Genomic DNA, 20,709 nt, shown 5'->3' with positions numbered 1-20,709 from the left:
GTATTCAGTTTTAGTTCTCCATGCCTAGAACACACTTATCTACGTACAGTCTCTGGACATATGAAGTGACATTAGACAACATTCAACACTCAACTGAGATCACTTGCACAATATTCTAGAGCACCTACTAAGCCCACAAGTAACACAGGCCTGGAATAACAAAGCATTCTCAACTGGATGGTTGAGATCTGCTTCAACACCAGAGGACCTGATCCAACCTGGGCTTCGTTTAGGAACCCAATGTGGCAGGTTTTCTCGAGAGAGGTTCCTCCCTTAATTTATCATTCTGAGTGATTTCTCTCATTACTCCTCCCCCCCCCCCCCGCACAACTCTTGCTTGTTTATCATCCTTAGGGTCTCTCCCTGACACATCCTCCCTCTAAGAGTCATGCAGCGTAGAAACAGGCCCTCCAGCCCAACATGTCAATGCCACCCTCAATCATTTCCTCAGACCCTTCTTCAAACTTCATCCTCAACCCCTCCCCCACTCCCCCATCATCATCCCAGCCCCTGCCTCCAATCTCCAGCTAACAACTCTATCCCAGCCCTCCAACCCCACAATCTTTTCACTCTTACCATGATCCACTCCCCACTAATTCCTTTACCCAGGCCTTCCCTCCCAATACTCTTCCCCCGCCCACACCACCCCAACACACTTCTTCCCTCATCTCTAGCTATCTGTAACAGTGCTAGGTCATGGAGGAAAAGCCTAACATTCACTGCAAAGCCTATTTTGAAGTCTAGGACTTTGCTGTAGAAGCTCAGACCTTTAACACAACTGATGTAAGGCCTGGGCACATCACCTCTTCAGCACATGTTTTTATGCATTGGAGAATTCCTAGCCCATTCCTCAAAGCAATGGCGCACACTGGGACATAATGCTGGATTAGATAGGGTGTGCTGCCTCTGTACAAATATCCATACCAATACTTCAGCAGATGCCTACGCTCATGTCCTTTATACAATGATATCTTTGATGTTTTTCTGTACTTTTAATGTGTGGAACCAACCTGAAGCAACTGCTGTGACAGAATATTTATAAAACAAGGAAACCTAACTAGGCTCAACACACTTGAGACCTTATCACATTCTGAATAGCCGAACGTCTGTTTTATAAATGCAAGTTTACCGTGGGGGACAGTAAATTTCATCCACACACCCTTCATTAATGTTCTGCTAAATATTTACAAACAAGTGTCAAGTCAAACAGTGGCATCTCACCTTTCCCAGAAAGTCATTCTTTCCCACCATATCCCAATCCCAGACTTCCACAGTGAACATCATGTCTTCCATTGGCTTGTCATCCTCCAGTTCAAACTCAAATACTTCATTCCAGTGAGGAAAACGAGTCTTCTTTATAGTCTAGAGTTGCAAAAGAGTTTCGAAGTCACAAAATAAAAAAAAATAAAAATTTGGAGCATTTCATTTCATGGGGCAAATTGTGTCTGTCACACATTCTAGGCAGAAGCTGCATGACGAACTTAAACTTAAGAAGGATGTTTCATTTTTAAAAAAATTATAGCAAGTGCAATCTATTAAACAGAAACAAAGAAAAGCAACTTTTGATGAAGGCTGTCGACCAACTAGCTCCCCTTTCCACAGATGCTGCCTTTCCACCAGTGGTTGCTGGTGATTTCCATTATTATCTCCCAAACATAATATGATTTTTACTTTAAACAGACTGTTTTCTCCCTCTTTCTCTTCATTAATCTTTCTCTCATTAACACATTTTCTGTTACAGCATCATGTATTTTCCTCTCCCATCCTGTTAGCTTCTGTGCATTTCTTGCAACCATTAGACCCCATTCTGCTTCTACCTTATCCCCACCGTGGTTGTAACTTCATTCCCTCTTTTTTTCCTTTTATTGAGATTACTGGTCACATTAGTCTTTGTCTTCCAACAGGACTGGGAACTTGCAACAGCACCTCCAGAGTTCCTCTTGCATTTTCCCCAATTTGTCCTCACAAGCTTAGCTCATGTATCACCCTTTACACCCCTCCTATTCTCTGACAATTTAATTATATCCTCTTTTTTTATTATTTATTTTCATATGACTATCTCACCTTCCTTCTTCTGAGACCCAGCTGAAGCATTCCATATTTGGGTGCATGTTTGTACCAAGAGGGTTCAATGGTTGTAACTCAGCTCTAAAGCTTGGTCAGTGACCAACACAGAATCCCAGGAACAGGCAATTCATACTGTGAACTTTCCAAATCAAAAAGTGGTGTATGCATTAATTCACATCAAGAAGGCATCACCTCCAGAATGTGGTAGGGTGATGATCTCAGTCATAGCCAGACCTGGATTAAAGATTCACATGCTTCTGAGCACTAATACTGTTGGATGACCCCCTCCATTTCTACCCTTTGTCTCCCCAGAAAACTCCATTCACACAAAACAGGAGCATGAATAGACCACCTGGCCCCTTCAGCCTGCTCCGCCTTTCAATCATGGCTAAACTTCTATCACTCCACTTCCCCTCCCTAAATGCACAAAAAAAACACACCAATATTTACATACTGCACCAGAAAAAAAAGTACCCTAATTAACTTGGTTAATCGAAAGTAGATTTGACGTGTCATGGTGATTTTTACTTGGGACTCCGTATTTGGCTGGGAACCATGGATGCAGCCCCAGAGGTCTGTGCATTAAGCCAGCCTGGTCTCCACGATTAATAGTGTTATGTTTGAATTATAATGAGTCTGAACATTACTGTGATACAATGGCAGATTGTCAGATAGAGTCAACTCAGTCAAATGAGTACCTCTTGGCTTCTTGACCCTGGCTGAGTACAGTCCCTACTGGGGCCAGTCTCTGTGGATCACATTTAAACACTTGCACCTAAAACAAAATCCACATTGGCTTTTGTCTGCTTCTATCTTCTCCACTCTCATATTTCTTACACATGTAATATTTCCTTTGAAAGTGTAAAAACAGAAATGTATCAAACAGCAAAAGTGGGCCTAAAATAAAAGGAGTAAAACCTCTTTGAAAATAGGGAAATTTTAGATGTGTGTTTCTTTATCCATTACCTTGACATGTAGTTTCAAAGGATAAGAAGATTAAGCAATTTACTCCTTGATAATCTGATTAAAATGATATTTGAATAGCTGTGGTAGGATAATTGTTTCTAAACTCCATTGTCCCTTCATGGGAAAATTGTTTCAAACACAGCTCTTCAAAATCGAACGCACAGTCTTAGTGATGTTGAGTTTATAATTCCAATGGAAAGGAGAGGGAAGGAATTTGTGAAATCAAATAAATTTACAGTAAATACAGGTCACACTAATGATTCAATAAACAGTCAATTTTTGTTTTGGTACTAAATCTGAAATCAAATGTGTAAAGTCAAAACAAACTCTGTGTGCACATCAAGCTCCAAATGAAGGATGCAAGTGTTATTAATGAGCAGTCCACTAAAAACTGAATTATCACTAGATCGGAGGGGTCTGAGCTACAAACATTTAAATTCACAACATGTCTCATTTTTTTGTAATTATGTCTTGTACTTCTAACAGAATAGTCTTCGTTATATGTACATACCATGGTTTGTCAGAAATGTTGTAAAAGCAATCTTGGCAAAACTGATTATAAAAGTTAAATTAAAATGTAATTTGGGTCAATTGCAGTGGACAATCTAAGCAACACATTCAGAATTTTTGTGGAAAATAATGGAATATTGAGAGGGAAGATAGTTTAGAGCTGATTGAAATCATGTGGTGTTGAACAGCAATTCTATTAGCTATTTGATTAATCAATGTTTAAAGTATTATTTTGGATTCACCATCATTGCAATTTTAAAACATGTCATCTCCCTGAGATATTTCAGGTGCTTGGGCTTCTAGTGATATGATTGAAAACATCTTTACCAATTTGCCCAAACAACAAACACTGATTGATTAGTTTCTGATTATGAAGATTTAAGATTAGTGATCACAGATACAAAGGAGGATACAAATTTTGTAATAAAGAAGAAACCACCACTTAATCAAACATTATTCTTCAAAATCCTATAAAATATTTGTTATGGTCAGTGACAGCTCTCTGATGAGACAATTGACAACTGTCAGAAAATTAAAGTAAGAAGAAAGGAAAAAAATTTGATCTGTTAACAATCTCGAAGGATAAATTAGTTTCTGGGTCAGAGATTATCATTGCATCAAGAATTCACTAAAAAGGTACTTTGCTGTTAATTGTTGGATGTAACTTGTATGGTGATGTTGAAAGGGAATTAATGCCTATGTCCAACAGAGTCTATGAAATGGAATCACAAGAGACTGCAGATGCTGGAATTTGGAACAGAAAACAAACTGCTGGAGGAACTTGAGCAGCATCTGTGGGGAAAGGAATAGTTGATGTTTTGGGTCTGTGAAATAATGGGGGAGATTAGGGTGAGATCGTGTCTGTGGATAGCAAAATACATAGTGGGATAAATTAATCAGCAATGAATCATGGATTGTCAAACCATGGTGTACTGTTTAAATGCTTGCATTTGCCAGTAAATTTGTGCATTAATACCTCCACTTATTTTTAATTGAGGCTAATTTTTCCAATGAGATCCATTTATTTTTTGACCAGACCTGTCCACCATTAGAATAGGAAATAAATACATATGCCACCTTGTCTATATTAATTGTTAGGTTGTAATTAATTTAAAAATGAAGTAGCTTGTAAAATTAAGCCATTAACTTATTCTTCATTTGCTTCGTGACTTGTAATTCTCCACACTTATATAATGGTCAAGATCCAAACAAAGGTCTTTTGAATTGGACTCATCCGGAATAAGATCCTAAAACAAATGGCTACACGTAGATCAGATTCAATGATCCATTACTCACTTGCAAACACCCAAAACGTGGGATGACTAGATCTATACGGCATTACTTGCACAATTTATTTGATTACAGGAATTTTGACTAATTTCCAACTGCTTTTCACTCCCACAGCTATGAATCTGACAACTCCTAGAACATTAAGCATTAATAATTTGTTACAAAATTAGCTTAAATTCTCACTTCATGACTCATTTGAATTATCTAAAAATAAACATAACTTCTATGTAATGAGGGAATGATCCTTGTTTTAGCTTCCTGGTAATTAAGGTAGAAGACAAATGAAAAATGAAGCCTCCTTGACTTTTTTTTCCTTTTTCCTTCAGCTATCAGTGGGAGAAATTTAGTTATGACAAGATTTCTTCTAAAGAAAAGGCAGTCATGTCCTGAAATGTCAAAATAAATACTGACAAGTGCACTTTGCTCAGAATATCCCTCTGTAAATGTTAGTGGGGTGTCACGGGAACTAGTGCTAGGCCTCAACTGGTTCTAATCTATACTAATGACTGGGGTCGAGGGATCACGTGTACTATAGCCAAACTTTCTTATGATACAAAAGTAGGTGAGTTAGAAAGTTGTGTGAAGGACACAAAGAGCCTGCAAAGGGATAGAGACTGTTTATGCAGGAAGTTCGAAGAAAGAAATGAAAAGGTAAATTATTATTTAAATGGAGTGAGACTACAAAATGTTGTGGTACACGGGATCTTGGGATCCTAGTATATGAAACACAAAGTGTTAGCACATGGGTACAGCAAGTAATTAGAAAGGCTAATGGTATGTTGGTCTTTATTGCAAGGGGTGTGCTATATGAAAATAGGAACATTTTGATGCAACTTTACAGGGTGCTGGTGAGACTGCACTAGAGTACTGTTTTGGTCTCCATATTAAAGGAAAGATCTGCATGCTTTGGAGATCGCACAGAGAAGGTTCACTATATTGGGAAGGAGTTGATACAAGAAGAAAGATAGAGCAGGCTTGTCTATACTCTCTGGAGTACAGAAGAACAGGAGGTGATCTTATTGAAATGTCTAAGAATCTGAGGGGAATTAACTGGGTGAATTCTGAGAGGATATTTCCCCTGGTGGGAGTATCTAAAACTAGGGGGCATAGGTTCAGGGTAAGGGATTACCCATTTCAGATGGAAATTAGGAAGAATTTCTTCACTCAGAGGTTCATGAATCTTAGAAATTCTCCACTCCAGACAGCTGTGCTGACAGAGTTTATTAAATATGTTCATGGTGGAAAATGAAATAAAGAGGGTGTCAAGGGAGTTAAAAAGTGGTGTTGAGGACAAGATTCAATGATCCCACTGAATGGTGAAGCAGAGTCGTGGAGTTGATTGCCCTCCCCCTGCTCTTGTTTCCTATTTGCTTAAAGAAGTGAATATTTTTGCCCCAGATATCTTTGATAATTTGGAGACACAAGAGACTGCAGATGCTGGAATCTGGAGGAAAAAACAAGCTGCTAGAGGACTCAGTGGGTCGGGCAGCGTCTGTGGATGGAAATGAAAAGTCTATGTTTCAGATTGAGACCCTTCATCTGGACGCTAAAGTCTTTAAGTATTTGTTGTGATGTAGTTTCTGGTCAGTGTACTGTGCCATATACTGGTGACCTAAACAACACAGCAGTTGCAGACAAATTATCACAGGTAAACGACATAACCAAATCACAACCTGCTCCTATGTGATGAATACAAACAATACACAAACAGTACACAAAGGAATGAATACTTCCATACCTGCAGTAAAGACTCACTGAATGACCATAAGGTGCAACAGTCCTTACAGGCATTCCCTTCCCTGACCCAGGACACAGAGGCAAACCGGCCAATTGTAGTGGAGTAGCTGCTAATTCAGCACATTAATTGGGAAAGGTTTGAGTGATTTAACCTCTCTCCAGCCACAAAGTGAGGCAGCATTTTGGTTTCCAATATTTATTTGTAGTGTATTTGAGGTATCAGTAAGACACTCAGTTTTCCAATATAGAACATGTTATTATTCCAGCTCAAAAACAAATGCTCGAGATTTAAAGTAAAAACAGGAAATGCCACAGATGTTCATTATCTTAAGTTGTTAAATTCAAAATTGAGTCCAGAAGGCTGCAATGTTCCTCCATGGAAAATGTTCTACAAGCCTACATCTGGGCACAGTGCAGCATTCTGGACCCAGAAGAGTCTTCAACAACTTGAGGTAATAACCATTTACAGTATTTTCTGCTTTTTATTTTGGATTTCTTGTATTCTTCTTTTGGCAATTTCAGACAATAATTTTGTAGCTTTTTTTCACACCTCCTCCTGACTGACATCCTGACTTCACCTGGCATTTCACCCCAATTTGCCATTTAACCTCACCTGGCTTCTACCCTGCCACAGACTTCCTCCAAGACCTGCTTCCGCTGAGCTTAAAAATGATTTATCTCTCAGTTTTCCCAGTTCTTTATAATGTCATTAATCTGAAACATTAACTCTGTTTCTCTCTTCACAGATGCTGCCAGACCTGCTGTATATTTCCAAAATTTCCTGTTTTTATTTAATTATTCCTGTGAAGTTCATTGGTTCCCCTTTCAGAAAGAATAAACTCAATGTGCAGCTGTATAAAACTTTGGTTAGGCCGCACTTAGAATATTGTGTGCAATTCTGGTTGCCCCATTACAGGAAGGATGTGGAGGTTTTAGAAAGGGTGCAGAAGAGGTTTACCAGGATGCTATCTGAATTAGAGGGTAGGAGCTATACGGAGAGAATGGACAAACTTGGGTTGTTTTCTCTGGAGCGACAGAGGCTGAGGGGAGACCTGACAGAAGTTTATAAAATTATGAGAGGCATAGATAGGGGAGACAGTCAGAATCTTTTGTTTTCCAGGGGAGAAACACCAAGTACTAGAGGACATGCACTTAAGGTGAGAGGGGAAAAGTTTTAACGAGATGTGCATGGCAAGTTTTTTTTTACACAGAGAGTGGTGGGTGCCTGGAATGGGCTGCCAGGGAAAGTGGTGGAAGCAGATACATGATAATGATGTTTAAGAGGCTGTTAGATAGACACATGAATATGCAGGGAAGAGTAGGATAGGGATTATGTGCAGGCAGAAGGGAATTAGTTTACTTCAACTTCATGTTTGGCGCAGACATTGTAAACTGAAGGGCCTTTTCCTGTGCTGTACTGTTCTATGTTCCATTTATCACATGCAAACAAAACCAGTTTGGTATTAGCCATAATCAGAAATAAATGAGACAGAAAATTCAAGACTGAGTGACTTACGGCTGTTTCTGCAGTTTTGTTGTTAAATACCACTCTTGCAAATGGGTCTGATGTGCCAGAAATATCTCTCGGTGCAAGATCTCTAGGGAGATGATAAAGAACAAAACATCCATGATATTTTCTTAAATCACAGTGGAGTGGGAAGTTATTCAATTACAGTCTGAGCATTGGGCTCTCACTCAGCTAATTAGCACTGATAAATTGATAAAAGAGTAAATCCATCAGGAAAACCTAAGCTTCAATGTAATACACAATGGAGCTGGCAATCCACTCCTTTACTTAAAACCAAAGTATAGATTAAGCGTCACTGTGATTTGAAGCAATCCAATTTGGTAAAATGGTCCATCTTTCTGGGATTTCTCTTGGCATCCAAGGATGGATGGCGAGGAGGATTTCAGACAACTCACCAGGGCAGAGTGTGTCTTATCTGACTTGGGTGACACAGGCTTCCCAGTACTGAGGTTGACTGATCCAGGTTAGAACTCTTTGGAAATATTACAAGAGCTGAAATGGTCCTATTTCGTACCAATAGAATAGCAGGCAAGAGGTTTGCAGTTAAAGGAGTATGTGTACGTGGTCCATGAGAGTGAAGTTACCCAGTTTCACAATATACTGTGAAGTGTCATAGACTTGCTGGATAGGTGTGTGTGGAAAACTTAAAATAGAGAAGGTGATGGTAAGATTGGAAGATAGAATCTTCATCATCCACAAAGTGAGTTAGAATTAGGACTGCTCATTAATAAATCAAAACCTGACCCAACCCAAACCCATGGACCTGACCACAGAAAATCCAAGTAAAACCCAAGAACAGAGGAATTTTTTTTGATCACTGACCCGATCTGAATCTGGCATTTAGGTGGGCTTGGTTTGTGTAGCCAGGCTTTAGTTGTAAATGTGGGTTTAAAATAAATGCTGTTGTGACTGAGAAACAAAAATGGTTTCAAGAGATAACTCTTGCCCAAGGCAGAGAATTGAAAAGGTGGTTAGAAACAGAAAAAGAGGAAACTCAAAAAACTGCAGATGCTGGAAATCAGAAATAAAAATGGAAAAAACGCTGGAAAAACTCAGCAGGTCAGGCAGCATCTGTGGAGATAGGAACAGAGTTAATGCTTCAGGTCAAAGACCCTTCATTGGAATTGGGAAAGAGAGAGAAACAAGTTAGTTTTAAGTTGCAGAGAAGGTGAGGGGAGACTAAAATAGGATAAAGGGTGATATCTGTAATAGGGTGAGGTCAGGGTTAGACCCTTTCCCAGCTCAGATGAATGGTCTTCAACCTGAAACGTTAAATGTTTCTCTTTCCACTAGTGCTGCCTGACCTGCCGAGTTTTTCCAGCATTTTCTGTTTCTATTAAAGAGGAAACTTAGTACAGCCAAATGGCATTTCCCATTCCAGAAATTTCTTTTCTTGCCTGTAATGTGTAGAGCAAGAGTTCTCAGTCACAACTTAAGAGGAAAAACCTTTTGAAGAGTAACTGCACGATTTGTTTTTCAGGAGATTCATATTAAATCATAGTGCTGTGAAGCCTGCTGATAATTTTCTGTACTTCTATTTTTTCAGTTCAAAGATAAAACATTGCAGATAAAAACTGGAGATACTCAGCAAGCCAGCCAGCATCTCTGAAGAGAGAAACAATCAGGTCAATGATCTTTTCATCAGGATTAGCACTGACACAGTGCTCATCTTCAGTTCTGATGAAAAAAAATCAAAATCCTGAAATATTATCTCTGTTTCTCTCTCCACAGATGCTGCCTGACCTGCTGAGTATTTTCTGCACTATTTGTTTACATTTCATTCCTTGCATCTGTTCTTCACTCTTCCATTAAATTGTAGAATCTTCCAAAACAGAAGGAGACCTCCTGATCAATCCTGCTCATGTGTAATCTTTAAAAAATATTCATCTAATTTAAAGAAATAAGGAAGTCTCATTAAACAGTACTTTTTAGAGTCTCAGGTGATAAAGCACTTCACACCTATGGAATTCATTTTGAAGCATGGTTTCTGCTGTGGTGAAGGGAAAATTAGGATTACCTTGTGCACAGAAAGCTCCCACAAACAAAAAATATGATAATCAGCCTCGGGTAACAATGATTCTGGTTGAGAAATTTACCCAGGACAGTTCCCAGCTGCTCCTCCTTAAAATAGTGCTATTAAACTTTTTTGACCCCCGCACCCCCCCCACCCCCCCCCCCCCCCCAGGAGAGGAAACAGGGCCTCTGTTGAATATTTCTTCCCAATTATGAAATCTCTGACAGTGCAACACTCCATTAGCAGATTAGATTTTTGTGCTTAAATTGCCGAAGGTAGTCTTGAACCCATGATCTTCTGGCTCAGAAACATGACTGCTGCTAACTGAGCCAAGGCTGACACATCCCACAGCCCCGGCTTTTTTCCTCCAAAGCCCTGAAAATAACATCTGAACAATGACTAATGTCTGAAAGTGCTTCTTACGATACAGATTGAAAGGGAGATAAATGTCAAATTGTGATAGGGCTCCAAAGCATCACTTGACTTTCAGTAGATGCCAAAGGACAGAGATCCTGCCGACACACTCACGGGATGCTGTGCCTGGCATTTAAACTCCTGTCAATGTTGTGACCTTTTCTCTGCTGAGTACACTCATTTATAACCATCACTAAATAAGTTCCACTGATGAACAGTATAGGTAAGCACATAACCCTTACATTACCAATGGATTCAGGGAAGTTGACAATGATCTGAAGCTTATGAAATGTAATAGGATAGTATTACGAACATAAGAAACAAGAGCAGGAGTAAGCCATTCTATCCCTCTAGCTTAGTTTGTTATTCACAAGATGTTGAATGATCTTCCACCTCATTACTGTTTTTCTGCTCTCTGCCCACGTCCTTTGATTCCTACAACATCCAGAAATTTGTCAATCTTCAATTTGTGACTGAGTCTCCAGGATAGAGAACTTCAACTATTCACCATCCTTTGAGTGAAGAAATTTCTCCTCATTTCAGTTCTCAGTGGCCTACTCCTTATTTTGAGACTGTGTCCTCTTAGTTCTAAACTCCCTAGATTGGGGAAACATTCCCTCCACATCGATCTTACAAAAGCCTCTAAGAAATGTGTATGTTTCAATGAGGTCACCTCTTATTCTTCCAGGCCAGCCTACTCAACATTCCCTCTTATGGCAGACCTAGTACTGCAAGGACTAGTCTGATGAATCTTCAATTCATTCCCTCTACAGCAAGTGTATTCTTTTTGTCGACATTTTGGATCGAAACCCTGTATCAGCACTCTGGCAGATTGTTTGTTGCTCCTGATTCCATTTTCTGCGGTCTCTTATGTTTCTATAGTCGTCAAAGTGTGGCCTCACCATAGACCCATTTAACTGTAGTAAGACATCTTTAGTCTAGTGCTCAAATCCTTTTGGGATGAAGGTTAACATACCACTTGCCTTTCTAACTGCCTACCGCACCTAAACAACCCTAACCCTACCTCAGCAATGGAACACTATGGACCACCTTTTGAACCGCCATATACTAGTCTACATTTTTTGGATATTTTGTACTAGGATCCTCCATTTGCAGAGTCTTTTTTTTTCACTGTATGGTATAATTTTATGTATAATTTATATTCTGTGTGTACCTATGTGCCTGTGATGCTGCTGTGAGCAAGTTTTTCATTGCACTGTATCTCACCATACTTATGCACCTTACAATAAACTCAACTTGACTTGACTTATTAGCTTTTAGTAACTAGTGTGCACAAGGACACCGAGATTCCTTCAAACATCAACATTTCCCAATCTATTTCCATTAAAAAAAATACTCAGCATTTCTCTTTTCTCTACCGATAGATAACCTCACATACTGTGCTCCTTCTGCCGTGTTGGTGCCCACTCACTCAGCTTGCCCAAGTCCCCTAGAAGCCCCTTCACATCATCCCCACACACATCCTCACCTACATCCCCACCTAGTTTTGTGTGACTAGAAATATTACACTTGGTCTACTCAATCGAACAGTCAACATGGTATGGGAATAGTTGGTGCACGAGTACTATTCCCTGTGCTACTGCACTAGTCACAGCCTGCCAAGCTGACTCTTTGTTTTCTATCTGTTAACCAACTCTCAATCCGTGCTGGTATGTTACCCCAATTCCATATGCTCCAACCTCAGACACCAATCTCCTGTGTGGCAGCTTAATAAAAACCTTCTGAAAATCCAAATATTACCTCTTCAACTGGTTTCTCCTCATCCACTCCACTGGATACATCCCATTGATTGCTCAAATGTGATTCCCTTTTCACAAATCTGTCAAGGTCCTGAAACATCAGAAATAGTTTTGTTCCCAGTTTTCCACTTATTCTAAGTCCAGGTCCTGAAAAAGGACACTTTGGTGAAGCTAAAAGAATACAGTCCCCTTAGTCCTTGATGAGCAATTGTTGGCACTGAAAGCATTCACTGTTGGCAAACCCAGCAAATATTAAAGAGACTTCGTCTGCATTTAAGGAAAAGCTAGCGGGATGCTTTGCAACCAAAGAAAACTCCTGGAATTCCCTGATCTCCCATAAAAATCATGTCAGAGAATCTAAAGAACCTCAGAATTGAGGGGAGTTGCAAAGGAACCTCAAACAAAGCCATTCTACAAGTAAGAACAGGTGAACCGATATTTGTCTTCACCTTTCTCTCTTCACAGTTCTTCAGCCCTTATTACCCTGGGGTTGGAATGAACAGAAAGTCCACTGTGTTTTACTTCTAAATTTAATTCATTTACAGGATGTGCGTGTCACAGTATTTATTGCCTATCCCCAAATGCCCTTGAGACAGTGATGGTGAGCCCCAGGTGAAATCAATATCTGTTCTCTAATATTTCAGCCTTTCTTTGGATGATCCTATGTGTCTGTTTCTTTGTTGTTTTCTAGTCCCTTCTGTTCATTCATTTGTCTTTCAAATATGCTTTGCCAAGTTTCATTAATCTGGCCACATAAACAGCACGGATGTAATCAGTTGCTATGGGTGTGTGTATGACAAAGGGAATTCTGTTTAAATTAGCCTCAATCAATGCAAAGCAAACAATCAAAATGCTGCATTTTCAATGCTGATTGAATGCAGATCTGGTTCATTTCTTCAATCAACATTGAAAGTGAAATATTCTAATAATTTTGTTGACATCAAAATTTATATGAGGATAATTTAAGCATTCTTGCAAATACGCACTTGCTTAAGCCAAAGCAGGCTGTCAACAATAACAGATTTCCCCAACTGAGATTAAAATCTGGAAAGGTGAGTTAATTAAGAAGTAGTTCAAATAAAAGCTGATGCTGCAGTCATAAAATAGATCTATTTTCTGAATCTTCATTTTAGTGAATTCATTCGGGTAAATATATTGGTTTCATCCAAACAACTGATTGATAATTTCACTGGCATTTCCCTACTGACTGAGCATGAGAATGAAACACCAGAGTTCACATTTGTACCTAATCTGCTCAGTATCAGTGGGATGTTATCCTTCTGGAACATGTTGACTAACGCATCAAGTGTTATGACCAGGTTGATGTGCAGGACTTGGGAATTCATGCCTAGGATCCCCAGTCACATAGAGTTGGAGTAAAATTCAGCAAAGAAATAGTGCAAATTGAGTTTGTGATGGGAATAGCTTTATTACTGATGCAGTAAGTAATTACTCTACATTCCCCTTTCTTCATGCACTGTACTGGATATTAGTGTTTTAATGGAGATGGCTGCTTTGGTGGAAGGGGTAGGGCAGGGTTTCTGGAGCCCAGGTTTCCAAGAATTCTTCAGTTAGCTCTGCCCAAGACCATTAAGGATAGGAAGTTCTGTCCTGGCACTGCACAGATTCCAGTGTTATTATTTTAATAAGTCTACCTTTAAGTGACTAATGAGAGGTCACCAGCCTGAACTGATCTGTGGTTTCTGAATTTTCTTGATTAAAAGCTTATTTCAAATGAAATTACATAAAATTCTCAATTAACTCTGAAGTTGTCTTGTAGATTTACAATTTTCATCCCTCAACAACTCAATTAATTAGAAGATTAACAAGCAGACACTGCCTGGAGAATAGATTTAGTTTTCTTATCTTCTTCTGAGAAGTAAGATGGCAGAATTTATATAATTTCTTCCTTGAAAGAAGCAATCAGAATGCACTGAAATCAAAACAAAAAGCAATAGATCACATATTCCTTAAAGAGCTGAGTTTACACTGTTGTTAATCTGCTTGGCATTTGGTTAGACGTCACTTGAAAGTATGCCGCTCAAGATTAGTAATGAGCATGTTGGAGTGAAATGGAAGCAGATTTTTTTTAAATAGTCTGCTGTTTTAAAAAGCTGTTAAAGTGTTTGTTTCAAATGAATTAATGTCTTTGTTAAAACAGTTGTTGAAGGAATTTTACACACATTAGTGGATTTGCCTCCAATGCCATAAATCACTTACAATTAGAGAACTTTTTAAATGTATGGATTTCAGTTAAATAGATTTACTGCCAACACTTGTCAACCAATAAATTGGAGATAAGACAAAAAAGCTGACTCACATTAAACAATCTACTTCATAAGCAAAAGTAACCAAACAACAGCACCTTCCTCCAGTAACAGCTGGCTAATTTCTGCAGAAAAATGCACTATGAAGGGTGGTCGCGTGTAAATTAAATACATGATATCAATCTCAGTCACTTACTGAGTGACATGCTGTCACTGAGCTTGATGGGCAGCAACACTTTCCAGTCATCTCCACTCTTACCGGCCGCTGCGTTGTCAACACATACAGCCAAGTAAATATTGTTCTTCATTGTGTATCATGAAAATTAACATCAATTTATTCTAACAAGACTGAAATTTATTGTTCTGAGGTTCAAAGGAATGTAAAGGACGAGAGCTGACCATTTGTTTCTAACCTAAGCAAAAACCACTTCTCCCTTTATACGAAGCTAAATCAATATTCAAGTACATTGCACATTCCCATACTTACTGAGGACCACTGACTTGGAGAATAGCTTTTATCCCTGACCAAGTCAATTTACCTTTCTGCCTTTGAAATGAATGACAGAACTCAATATGCAGCTCGTGGCTCAAAGAGAGGAATTAGTTTTAAAGGTGCAAAAGCCACTCAAAGTTGAAAGTTCATTCTCTGCAGAATGCTTTAATAATGAATGTGTCATTTCAGGAGAAAACCGAGCAGAGCCCAGCTCACAAAATAATGAAGAGTGAGGCATCTTTCACCTTGCAACATGCTCAAATAACATTCAATAAATAATATTTCATTTGCTTACACTCAGAAACAAATTAAGCCCTAGTATGTTGTGCTGGTTGAAAATGTAGAGATGGACTTTCTGGGTGCTATAGTCAATATTCAGCTAAAACCTGCCCTGTTTCTTAGGATTAACCATCTGTAACAAATGTCTTGTAATTGATGCAAGAAATTACTAAATGATTGAGACTAATTAACTTGGATTTTGAAAAGATGTTTCACATGATCCTGAATAATATAAAGATGGATAAAGTTGGTCTTCCAATATGAAACAAGAGGTCATAGAATCATGTAATGCAGAAGGAAGTCATTTGGCCTATTGTGCTTCTGTCAGCTCATTGAAGGAGCTATCCAATTAGTTAGGTTCCTCCTGCTACATGGCACATTAAATTTTATCTTAATGTTGTCATGGGCACTGTAAGAGAGACACATAAAGTTCAGATGCTATTTGAAAAAAGCAAGATCCAAGAAGAATCCATATTGGAAACTTGAATACAAATTATGTGTGATTTTCACATCAAAAGGCAGCCTTATCAGCACTGCCCATGTCCCAAGAATGATTTTTAAAAAAGGATGATTGAAAAATCAAGTGCTTGGATTTCCAAAATGTGTCCTCTCTATGTATAGTTCACCAAAACGATTCCTGTAATGCCAGAGTTGTAAAATGTAGACCTTAATGTTCCCTTGTTGCCTTCATGTGTTTGTTTGCAATCAAACAAAAATTCCAAACATTTTGTTTATGAACATTTGTTTATGAACACAATCATTCATTTTCTGAGAAAAATCTGTCATGGGTGGAAGAATAGATTGCTGAATAGAACAGGCTCGACTGGTTAAGTTGTGGTTTTGAAGAGTGAGTTGGCAGGTATCAGTACCACCTTACTCCATTATTATTCGTGAGTTGTCACTCTGTGTGTAGAAGTGGTAGTTTGGTATAGGGTACCTCCTTCATAAGATCACAAGCCCCATTTCAGAGGGTCAATAATGCAATGTAGACCAAATCTTGTCAGAGGAGCTTCCTTTTGGATAAGAAGTCAATGCAAAATTCAAGAGGGAACTCATAGTATACTGACCAGCATTAATCTTTCAATTAACCTACAAAAATACATTAAACGGTTGCGGGCATTGCATTACGTACATTTGTTATTGAGCTTGCTTACAAAGTAGGAACCACACTTTAGAAGTAATTAAAAATATATAAGTAGTGCAGGTCTGGAGATTTGAAATCATGACATTAAGTACTGGAAATACTCGGCAGGTAAAGCAGCAACTTTGCAGAGAGAAACGGAATTACTATTTCAGGTTGATGACCTTTTATCAGAAGTTGCCGACTGCCAATGAAGTACCTTTGGGTGTGAATGTCCTGCCTGTGGTAACACTCAGGTTTGCAGATCATGGTTTAATCCTCACTCAAGAGAGTCAACATAGCCGGTCTAAGACAGGCAGCATGGCTACTTTGTAGATGCTTTCATATGGGTGAGATGTTAATTCAAGTTCAGGTGATCTGCCACCATCCTGCTAACATTAATCTTTCAGTTAACTTCAGCTGGGTGAGTGAAAGTGCTATGTATATGTCATTTCTTTACTTATTCCCCTCATGCAATGAACTGCACATTCTACCACTTCTGTCAAATATCATCTCTCTTCCTTTGAACAGGGAAATCAGTTTGCACTACTGAATAAAATGAGGAAGTGGTTGCTTTGCATGTTCTACTCACTACACAAAACCAACCATCCAAATCTGTGATAAGCTGCATAATTTCTTGCTGAAGACAATGCAACTCCAGTTTACTGAAGGTACTTACCTATTGATCCATAAAGCTACACCTACACAGCTCCTTCAGCCGTCATGGCTAATTTATTCTATCTGCCCACTCATTTGACAGAAGGCCATGACAGCAAGCAAGGCAAAGAATAGAACATCAGTTCCCATATTAAGAAAACCTTTTTGTTGTGTTATTCAGAGGTGATAGGCATGTATTTATTCATGGTAAACTGACTTCAGTCAGATGGCTTGAGTTTCTGCTTGTGCTTACGATTTCCAAGTAATTGTTTACCAGTAGAAAAGCGATTCTGCATGGGGTCAGGTGGGAGATTGGTGCATTTTATGTGTTTTTTTTATTTTTCCAATTTAAAATAGTTTTATACACTACATCTCCAAGGGAATCTCAACATTCCTGTGACAATGTTGACTAATGCATAAAACAACCAAATTTTAGTTCATACGAGGGAGCTGACTGGAATGGTTTTCTTTATCTGTAGTCAGAATGAAATATAAACATGGTTGTTCAGTAGCCCAACTGTTTACGTATGCATAGTGATAAATAGGAAAATAAAAACATTCAAATTTTGACAGGAAAATTGTTAAAGGGAATGCTTTTTGCCAGCAATTTTTATAGCCTGACAATAATAAAAAACAAATTTATTACAACTGATTCTTCTCTTGAACCTGAAGCCTTTTTTCATTAGTTACCTACGTTATTGCAAAGTGATTTTTCTTCCCCATAATTCAGAGAATTAAATTGTATTTCTTGCTGAATTAACAGCTCATGTTACTTTGTGTTCTTCCATCATTGATGCCCACTTTTGCCCTCTGCCCTGTTTTGATTGACAAACTACATCCACTCTATCTCCATTCTTTAAGATAGCATTCAGGCATTTATTTTCTACCCTGACACAAACAACAGCTTCTCAGCAACACAAAAGAACCTAACCTACAAAATGAGAGTACCAATGGATTTTCTTAATGACCAATACCAATTCAGCAGCCACATGTAAAACTACCTTCTCATTAACTATGGCCTGCTTCATCTAATCACCCACATGAAATTTACTCCTAACACCTTGAGCTGTATAAAGGGCTGATTTGTGTTGATGCTATTTTATGAAAAGGCTTGCAGAGAATTTGATTATAACTCAGTTAGTTCTCAAATTGATTGTCAAAACGAATGCTAAAAGAGCTTGAAAACTAATGCAGGTAGTTCAACTTGCTATCTGTTGCAAAATTGTTTTAATTTGTTTGTGGGAACTGGGTACCTCTGTGAACACAGCAATTTTTGCCCAGAACCTAATTGTCCTCTGAACTGAGTAGATTACAATGACAGAGGGTGGTTGAAAAAGGCAAATACATTTGAGGGTCTGCAGTCACATAGACCAGACAGGGGAATGATGGCAGACATCCTTTCCTGAAGAATGTTAAGGAACTCTTTAAATAATTTAATAATATTGTGCTTCCTGTAACTGAGACTACTTATTACAGATTCATTCAGTTACTTTAACTTAAATTTCCCTGCCGCAGTGGTGGGTTTCTAAATTATTATCTGGATAAATAACCCAGGTTTCCATATACCAATCCAGTAAATTAATCCTTATACTGTGCAGAACTTTGAAAGATCCTAAAACTTTCATGCCTCTTAAAAGGTTTCCTGATGACAAACATCACATTAGTAAAATTAGTTTTGTGTATATACTTGTAAATTATATATAAAATAAGACACTGGGATGACCAATTGACCTGAATGGGAGTCTAATCTCAATGAAATCTGACTAGAGCTTTTCATATGGAAATAATTTCACAGGAGCACTTATAAGTGACAGGCTATCAACAGAGGCCTAAAGAGAATCCATTAAATCTACTCAGTCAGTCAACACAAAGAGGAAACTAATGCACTCAACCTTCTGAGCTACGAGTAAATGGCTGCTTTGTGTATGTAAGCGTTTGGCCTTCTTCTGTGAATCCAGACATATTCACAAAATAAACACAGAGAATGGAGATAGTTTTCTACTTTGGCATCATTAAAAGCCAATCTCAAGCCTATGTCTCTGACTACATCCAGAACACTGCTTTTAATTGGCCTTCTGTTACTCTCCTATCATCTGACTTCATGTAAAAGGGCAATCTCAAATACAGCAGGAGCCAGCCACCTATAACTAGAATTTTCATGTTGCCAGGATACCTGATTCCACTCTTTATCTGATAATCTTAATATTCAGTAGAAACAGAATGTACAACATGAATTACCTGAAGATTTCTGACAGATTTGACAGACTCAGGTCCCTTGATATAGAATCAAGGCTTAAAAGCCTTACAGTGTAATTATAATGGAGCATCACAGTAATAAAAAAATTGCCCATTTTTCAATACCACACTATCAAACATTTAACTGAGGTGAATCAGTCTGTACCATTACATCTAGACATAGCACCACAAATTATGATCATTTTGCTATTGTAATATTGTAAACATAATTTTGACACCTGAAAATTATTATGTCATTATGGGGCAATTTTTAGAGTTTACAGTGGACCATAGAAATACAACAATGCATTATCTATAATTCTTATAATCCCTGATCCTCCTCCGAAGTGTGTCATCTGCTTATGCCCACACAGTCAATATTGGTTATAAATCTCAGCACAATTATGTCTATTCTCAATAATCCCACAGCACAACAAAGACAGGAGAGTCTTTAATACCCTTCATATGGGTTTTCATTGCCTGAAACAATAAAGATCAATTTCTTTTTTTTTATTTACAATTGAATCTAATTTTAGTCTCCCCATTTATATCTGAATGAAATTCATTTCAATATTTAGGTGTTAAATATGAACGCTGCGCTGATATTCAATTAAATTTTGATCTTATATTGCCTTTGCACTGCCATAGCAAGACAAAGAAAACTGCTCACTATCTACAATATCTTATGTGCTTCATGATAAATGGTCAAATAATTAGTATTCCTGGGCCAATTAATCATCAATAAAATTGGAAATAAGAAATGGTACACAGGTTATGAAGGCTGGGATACTAACTCTGGACCAGATAGTGAGTGTCACCAGCTGGGCCCTGCTGAATTTAGTGGCAGGACCCGATCCATTGCTTCTGTGTCCGTTTGTCAGCCACTGACAGCCAAACTGAGAGTCTGGCTGGGTGCCGGGGCAGGCCTTTGGCACCAGGGGTAGGGACTATGCATGATCCAAAGACAGATCAGAAGTCAGAGAGAAGATCGGAGGGCCAGAACAGAAGAAAAACTGAAGGCCAGAGAGAAGATTGGAAGCTGTGGTTGGGGGAAATGCAAGGCATTGAGTTAGAAATCAGAGGCTAGGCCGGGCAGAGAAGCAAGGCCACATACATATCTTCTGCCTGATGGGAGTGGAGAGAAGAGAGGATGACCCGGGTTGGTGGGGTCTTCAATTATGCTAGCTGCTTCACCAAGGTAGCGAGAGGTAGAGAGACAGACAGAATACAAGGTAGGCGACCTCATGATGATATTAAAATTGCCAAACTGCCTCTTAACTGCCTGAGTTTGCCAGGCCTCTGGAGAGGAGGTGAGAAAGACTGAATCCATGAGAAAGGTGACTGTGGACCAAGTGTTATGGCAAACCACCTG

General features: G+C 38.7%; 1 protein-coding gene across 1 annotated transcript in view; it reads right to left on the bottom strand.

The window, feature by feature from the left end:
• The window catches only part of LOC127579416 (rasGAP-activating-like protein 1), a 166,094-nt gene that overhangs the window by 104,083 nt on the left and 41,302 nt on the right, over positions 1–20,709 (bottom strand). The window contains exons 6-7 of the mRNA XM_052032211.1: positions 8,087–8,168; positions 1,222–1,362 (exon numbers count right to left, since the gene is read on the bottom strand). Of these exons, the coding sequence (XP_051888171.1) occupies positions 1,222–1,362; positions 8,087–8,168 (223 nt within the window). The remainder of the gene's footprint in view (positions 1–1,221; positions 1,363–8,086; positions 8,169–20,709) is intronic.

This window comes from Pristis pectinata, chromosome 17 (assembly GCF_009764475.1).
Source record: "Pristis pectinata isolate sPriPec2 chromosome 17, sPriPec2.1.pri, whole genome shotgun sequence".
NCBI classification, from domain to species: domain Eukaryota; kingdom Metazoa; phylum Chordata; class Chondrichthyes; order Rhinopristiformes; family Pristidae; genus Pristis; species Pristis pectinata.
Note: the sequence above shows the minus strand (reverse complement) of the source record. Positions and strands in the feature narration are given on the sequence as shown.